The 8,033-nt window shown below is 40.3% G+C and overlaps 1 protein-coding gene across 1 annotated transcript in view; it reads right to left on the bottom strand.

Moving 5' to 3' along the window:
• BRWD3 (bromodomain and WD repeat domain containing 3) overlaps window positions 1–8,033 on the bottom strand; it is a 103,451-nt gene that overhangs the window by 73,473 nt on the left and 21,945 nt on the right. Inside the window, exons 7-9 of the mRNA XM_019536493.1 lie at window positions 5,591–5,751; window positions 1,970–2,191; window positions 722–822 (exon numbers count right to left, since the gene is read on the bottom strand). Of these exons, the coding sequence (XP_019392038.1) occupies window positions 722–822; window positions 1,970–2,191; window positions 5,591–5,751 (484 nt within the window). The remainder of the gene's footprint in view (window positions 1–721; window positions 823–1,969; window positions 2,192–5,590; window positions 5,752–8,033) is intronic.

The raw sequence follows: 8,033 nt of genomic DNA, 5'->3' as shown, positions 1-8,033 counted from the left end.
TTCCTTAGCCTGACGAAAGGTTTTTGAAGCCAAAATCTTGCTTAAAAATGGTTTTCCAACTATTTAAGTTGATCTAATAAAAGATATCAGATTCACCCAAAGAACCGCGTTTGCCTACGTCCTTAGACCAACACAACTACAACCTACACCCCTGTAACTACAGATGTGTGCATTTCCAATTCGAGTTAATGGAATTTGCATGAGTATCTTAAGAGAAGAATTTGGTCCGATATGTACAGGCTTAAAGTGAGAGCATCTCTCTACAGCTATTGTTGGGAAAGCAAAGACAGAACTAAAAGCCCAAACCTCTACAGCCTTCAATATACCTTGTAGGTTTAGATGTCATGGCACATATGAGGAAAAAGTACAGCCCCCTAAGCCAATTTCATAGCACTTATATGGCTACGAAACTCCTCTCTTCTTAGGACTCCACATTGCCTCATACACAAGCATAGAATTGGGTACTGAGCAAATGAATCAGGGTCCATCTGTAGATCTATGCAAGAACATAGCCCTACGAGACCTTTTCACTGAAGTATTATGTATACCAGACAAAGGAATATGTGCCAAATGGCTTCTCTTCATTTACCTATATTCTAAAAGTATTGTACATCAATCCTCTGCCCTTATGTCACTGACCCAGCTCTGACTTCACACATTTTCTAGAAGTCAAAATAAACCGGTGATTAGTTAAATGATCATAACATCCAAATAAGCTTACTTAAATTTCATTGTACTAGCATGCCACTGCCAGAAACAGATTGTTCCATCAGCACCAGTAGAAGTGAGGTATCGTGTTGTTCCTTTTCTTGCTGGAGAAAACTAAAAATAAAAATCACAGCAGTTAAGACAGCTGCCTTCCTTGTTCTCTTACATACAAGCCAGGGTGCACATCAATGAGATTAGCAAATAAAATCTTTTCAGGGAGAGCATGAACTCTCTCCTAACAAATTAAGAGACCAATATAATAAATCTCTACAGAAACTAAACTTCCATGACTATATAAGATGGAGTATGTGTGTGTGTGCGCTGCAAAATAAAGACACTCAACTCTACCACGCAGAAGGTAATTTCTTAATTTCTTACTGGAAGAATAGGACAGTAACCTAGGTCTTCTATTTTTGTAACAAGAAGTGACAGAATATGCATTCTTTCCAGGACCTGAGCACCACCTCTTAGGACAGCCCATTTCAAGCATGGAACCCCACCCAAACATGATACAAGCCAAGCCTCTGGTAGGAATCCCAGCATCTTCCCCTTCCCAGCAGATATTTTTTGGCAGGAAGCATAGGTTTTTCAACAATGTTGCACAAAGGCCATGGGCTCAACTTTGATTTCAGAGTCCAGACAAAGGTCCTTGAGCTACTAGGCATTTGTAAATGGCTTATGCTGTTTATCAATAATGACCACTCTTAACAACATAATTTCTAAAACACTTTGTGCACTCATTTTAGAAAAAACTATTGCAACCTGTCAATTCAAACATCTAAAGGAATTACAAATCTTAAAAATTCATTAAAATCTTGGAGAGGGGAACCAAATATTTTAAATCCACAGTGTTAATTCAAAGTAAAATGATGTCCTACAACACCAAATTCTTAAAAATCAGCTTGCATTAAATATAAGGCTCTATAAATTCCAGTTTAGAATACTCATGTGAATGGAGCACATGAAAACAAGCCTAATTCAATGTTCGCTTTAAGGTTATAACAGTGTAAAAATTATAGTTTCCATTTACATATCACCAATATGAAACCCATTTTGCTCTGGGCCTACACCTGTGCAAGGGAACTGTGTTTTAAAAAAGTGCCTGCTACACAGGCCATGGGGTAACAGCAGCTTTCAATTATTGTCAAGCTGGGGAAGATCTCCATGTGAACAACTCTACAAAAAATATTAATAAACCATCGTTCCTTCCTATTTTACGAAGATACTTAAAATGTGACGAAAAGATACTGTTACCTCTTACCTGTATGGAAGTAATGGAAGCTGAATGGCCCTGCAGAACAGCAACAGGTGCACAGGTTCGAAGACACCACACTCTGACGACCTTATCACAACTGCCTGCAGCAAGCAGCGTGTTTTCATAGTTAACAGCCATGTCAGAAATTTCAGCTGAGTGTCCTCGCAATGTTGAAAGCAGACGTCCATCATCCGTAGCCCAGATTTTCACCAAACAGTCATCTGAGCCCTAAGGATACACAAACAACTAAGGAGTAGGCAAAACATATCACATCTCCAAACATTTTAGATGAACAAATGCCCAAAACAAGGGTCACTGCGAAAAGGTGGCTACAGTGGAATTCCACAGAAAGACACTTGGCATTCTGGATACCTTTGCAGAATCGGGGATTTAAACATTAGTTAAAATGGGAAACTGACTCTCAATGTTAATATGATCCCTCTACAATATTATTAATGTAATAGTAATATATCTGTTTGAAGATTAGAGATGATGAGCACTTCAATTTTCACTGAATGCTCAGCTCTTCTGAACACAGAAAATACGATTTTTCGGCACACCTCCAAGCTACAAACAAAGCTTTGTATCCTTCAGGGAACCTACTATTCCTTTCTAGCCCCATAAAATCATAACAATAATAAAGGTTTATTAGAAAATTACGGCTTTCTTCTAAAAGGCATTTTGAAGGTTTCCATTTGTTTGTAAAAAGCTCTGAAAACAGCTCAATTATATGGAATATAATTATACTTATAGCACTAAAATTCACAGGTGAAATGATACAAAAGAGAGGCCTAGTCATATGGTTTTAAAACCTCAATAGAATAATGCACTACAAAAGTTTTGATCATTAGTTGTGTGGCAGGAGACGAAACATGCTTGGATGAGAGGCCCACGGAAATCTCATCCAAAACAAGTAACATATATGTAATGCTCTCCTCCTTTTGTAAATGCAAACTTGAGAATACTTTCAAAGCTTTGAAATAAGAGCCCAAACATAACCCTGACATAAGCAAGCATGGTTCCATTAACATAAATGGCAAAATAGCTGCTTACAGTACACCAAGAATGAATTTGGTCTATTGCATAATATGATTAGATTTCCTTTCTTTCTTAGTATGCAACAACCCAATGGAGCCCCATGTGAGGGCCTGGGGGATCTGTATAGGTACACCTTATAGAATTGATGTTTATTTGTTTCACACTGCTAACTCCATTTTAAATGTAGGACTTTGTGTTCCCTGGCATGTCCTTGATAATGGACAGATATTCTAAGGTAGGGATGGCCTACCTGCAGCATGGGTGCCATAAGTAGCACAGACAGCCAATGTGCATGGTATGTGGCAGACTGGGGAGGGGACAGACAACATAGTGGCAGACAGGGCAGGAAACAAAGCAAAGCAGCAACTCAGGTATGAAGCACAGGGTGGGAATCAGAAAGTGGAGCAGCACATCAGGCAGGGGAAAGGCATCAGAGTGGTAATAGGGAAGGGTACAGGGCTAATTTGTGACACTGCTATCAAAAAAGGTTCATAGATTCATAGATTATAGATTCCGAAGGGACCCAATGGATCATCATGTCAAACCCCCTTCCCCCAGCAAGAAAGAGGACAGAGGTCAGATGACCCCAGCCAGGTGACTGTCAAGCCTCCTCTTGAAGACCTCCAAGTTAGGTGACAGCGCCACCTCTCTTGGAAGCCCATTCCAGACTCTGGCCACCCTTATTGTAAAAAATGTCTTCCTAATGTCTAACCTAAATCTACTCTCCACTAGTTTGCACCCATTATTCCTAGTTACTCCCTGGGGTGCTCTGAAAAACAGCGCATCCCCAATTCCCTGCTATCCTCCCCTGATAAATTCATAGGCGGCACAAGGTCACCCATCAACCATCTTTTGTATAGGCTGAAGAGATCCAGATCTCTCAACCTCTCCTCGTAGGGTCTTTCACGGATCATGCGAGTGGCTCTCCTCTGAACTCCTCTTGGGCTAATCAAATAAAAATTATTTGCTTTTGACTCGAAACAGCGAAATTGAAATGAAACAAAAAGCATTGAAACAGCTTTGAAATGAAACGAGGGCACTCAAAATGTTTTGAGTTTCAAAGCAGCCTGGTGGCAGGAGACAAGGGAGAGCCAGAGCCATGTTCCGAGTGGCTCCACAACCCGGTGAAGAGCGCAGCCCCGGTTCTCCCTGCCTCCTGCCACCAGGCTGCGCTCCATGAGGCTCCGCCAGCCCCACAGAGCACAGCCCAGTGACGGGAGGCAGTCAGAGCTGGGGCTGCGCTCCACCTCCTGCCACCGGGCTGAGCTCCATGGAGCCTGGCACTGGGTGTGGGCTGCGCTCAGCACCGGTTCCAGGCAGCAGCAGCAGCCTCCTGTCATCCAGCACAGAACTGGAAGCCCGCACCCCCAGGAGGAGTCTGGCACAGCCCCTCAGCCCTCCCAGGGGTGCAAGCCCCAAGATCTGCCTGCCGGATGACAGGAGGCTGCTGCTGCCAGCACGTGTCACAAATTTTGCTTTCAAGGCTCTGAGGTGCAGATTCTGAGAAACCTCTACACCTATCTCCTTGAAACTTGGCAGGCTTTGTGCCCTCAGAAGGGGCTACAATCCCTGCAATTTGCACCCAAATCAGGCAACAAACAACAACATTTTAGGCATTTTCATGATTCCCCATTATAGCCCATGGGTGAAACATCAAAACGATATCAAAACAGTGAAACAGTTTCAACTAAATGAAACAGGACAGTACTTCGAACCGAAACAAAACACTATCCCTTTGAAATAGTGGTCAAAACGAAACAACGGTGTTTCTCACAGTCCTAATGTACAGACACCAAGATGCTATTGCAGAGCTAATTAGTCAGCTCCGCGGTAAACATCTCATGTAGACGTGGCCAATATTCAAGCAGAAAAACTCCTGGCATAAGAATTTTTTTTGCTGGATCTATGCTTGATCCAGGTCTGACCCTCTGACTCCTCAGTTCTGCTCAGAATTTGTTATTACACTTTGAAAAATGTAATGTAATATGCTGGTATAATTGAATATAATGTAAAATGTAATTTGGTTTTACATGTAATTTCACTAACTGAATAAAATTTCAAACATAAAGCAGTCCTGCCTGTAATTGTAGCTGGGAAGGCAGACAGAGAAAAGAAAGGAGACTTCAACAAAAGAAAAGGGTGTAGAGTGATCCATATGTTTTTCTGTAAAGGTGAAAAAAGCTGCGTTTGAATATTGAAGTATGGTAAAAAGTTAAGAGCACACATTTACAACTTTGAGATGCAAGATGAATTAACAAACACTGTGGATTCACAGAAAGGAAAAGTGATCAAAATTAACTTCTTCACTTATTTTGACTCTTGTAATTTAATTATAAACTATTTTGTACTTCATAATGCAAATCTATTAGAGTATATTTTGCAGATGTCACACAGCTTTAATAATCCATAATAAGACATCTCACCATACTGTCTGCTAGAAAGTTTTTACTGAAATATAAGAAAGACTACCAGGACTGTGAAACATGGAGTCTAGAAAAACGCAAATTAAAGGAAGTAGGAGGTTCCTCTGGACAGGAACATTATATGGTTTAAATGCACCAGATTCAAAATTAAAAATTTTACACTCACTGTGAAAATACGTCTTCCACTGCGATCAAATGCTATACAATACACAGATGATAAGTGCCCCAGAATCCTCTTGTGCATCTTCATGTATTGATAGGTGGATGATGGGAACAAATGGCTGAAGCGTCCATATCCAGTTAGTTGCCTGGCAGAAATTATATTTACTGCGGGAAGGGGGAGGGGGAGAGGGCAGAACAAAAAATAAACAAATATATATTAAGTCTCTTTAGACATTGATTGGCTTAGACTTCCAGGTACTTTAGGATGAATCAAACAACACAGCTTTATATTTACTTATTGTTTGTTTATATATTTACATACTGCCCTATCCAAAAAGCTCAGAGCAGCTTACAAGAAGCCAATCACCCATGGACAAGGTTCCCCAAACAATTCCCCCAAATCTGAGAACTTCAGCTCCAACCCCAACCAACCACCTTATTACCCAAAACCCTACACAAGCAAACCTTCCTGTGAATCCCAACCATGCCTTCTAACCTCCTGGACTTGGCATCTGAACATCATATTGATAGTGGTCCCCATGGACTAGGACAATATAATATTAATAGCAGCTTACACTGGCAAGATATAAAGCAAAAAAAATAACAATAAAATCAGGGTTTTTACTCCGATCTCAGAGAGAAAAAAAAGAAAAAGCTGCCACTTATGGCTCCAATCATTTCCAATTTTTATTGGACTCAGTGATCAGCTGCGGGGGGACCCTGGGTGTCCCCACATACCCTGAAGGCACCAGTCGCCAAGCCAGGGGCCAAGGGAGTCCCCCAGTGAGCACACTGGGGACCCCTCTGCGCTCCCGCGGATCACTCCATCTGCCCCACTATCTCAGCATTCATGAGCCACCTGGCACCTGGAGGTATGTAGAAAAAACATAAAGCTGTGTCTATGTCCAAATCATCAAATCTCTCCAAATTGATTCAGAGGGCTCCAATTTGATTCTGAGAGATTAAAGGGTCTCCTGATTCTATTCGGATTCGGAGATTTGTTTGTCGAATCGGTCCGAACCTCTACCGAATCAAAATCAGCAACCAAAGTTTCACACAGCCCTAATAATGATGTCAGTTTCAAGATGCAGACATTTAGTCACATGACTATTCTATTTGCTCATCAGTGCTTGGGTTTAATGAAGTGTGACAATAAGATATTTGCTTTTTAAGTTTCAAAATTTGGTACATACAATTTTAAATAATTAACAATAGAACCAATCAGGAAGGAACATATACATGCCAAGTTATACTCATTAAACACAACCCTCTCACTGTACTGCAACTTTTACTATAGATTTTCAAAGACTGTTGTTCTTTTCTGTCTTTCTAATTCTACCTATTTACATTTTCACTGACATCCTGCCACACTTTTAGCTTCCTTCATTTCTTGGAGTCTCAGAACAGCAGAGACTCCCCCCATGCCTGAAGAAAGGTGACTGTGCCTGAAATCTTGCCAAGAAATTTTTTTCCAGCTACTCATTTGGTCTAACAAAAGATATCACATCTAGTCAAAGAACCTTGCCATTCTTTTCTAAAATATCTCTGAAACCATATTTTTTATTTTAAAAAATAGTATGTGGTCTATTTTCTTACGTTAAAGTATTTCAAAGCACCCAAGTCATTTAGCAGTATTATGGTATGGGGCATGCAAACAGGCTGCCATAAAGTTTAAAAAAAAAAAAAGGGCAGCAGGAAGGGAGGAGGGGAGATTTATCATATCTTTGCTATTCCACAGTAACTACCAATGTGCACATTCTTACCACATAACAAATGAAAACTACTGAATACCAACTTGCATGTTAAGGAGAAGAACTAAGCTACTGTAGGCGAGTTTCCATTTAGAATGGGGTAAGAATGTATGTGCAGACAGTTACTGCAGAGCAGCTGAAGCATGGTATATCCTAAATTTGTGGCAGACATGAGTAAGCTAAATCATTTGGGTGCTTTTCAAAATTTTACTCATCTTTTGATACAAACAAGGCGGAAGTTTTCAAAGCCACTAATAGTTGTTAAGTGTTAAATTTCAGATGAAAGTGATTGGTAGTTACGCATCACTGCCCCCTTTAATCCACTGATTTATAACACTGATTACCAGCTGTGCAACTGATTCACCCTTAATATAATATAAAACATCTTTTAACTTTTCTCTGCTTCTCTTTCCCCATCTCAAAATGGAAATAATATTTCCATACCTTAGATGAGAAATTAAGAACAACTTGCACTGAAGTCGGTACAATGCTTGAACAACAACTACCATAGAAATATTGACATATTATTTGCCATTAAAATGGTACTGGCTTCACCACAGCAATGGCACCTCTGAACAAAAATGTGAATCATTCAATGGACAGGATTCCCATAAAAAAAAAAAAAAAACCTCAGAGACATAAACATGCAAACATACAACACAAAAGGTGGGATGCAAATTATTTTCCATGTCTCTG

This window comes from Crocodylus porosus, unplaced genomic scaffold, assembly GCF_001723895.1.
Source record: "Crocodylus porosus isolate Cpor-Errol unplaced genomic scaffold, CroPor_comp1, whole genome shotgun sequence".
Classification (NCBI taxonomy): Eukaryota; Metazoa; Chordata; order Crocodylia; family Crocodylidae; genus Crocodylus; species Crocodylus porosus.
Note: the sequence above shows the minus strand (reverse complement) of the source record. Positions and strands in the feature narration are given on the sequence as shown.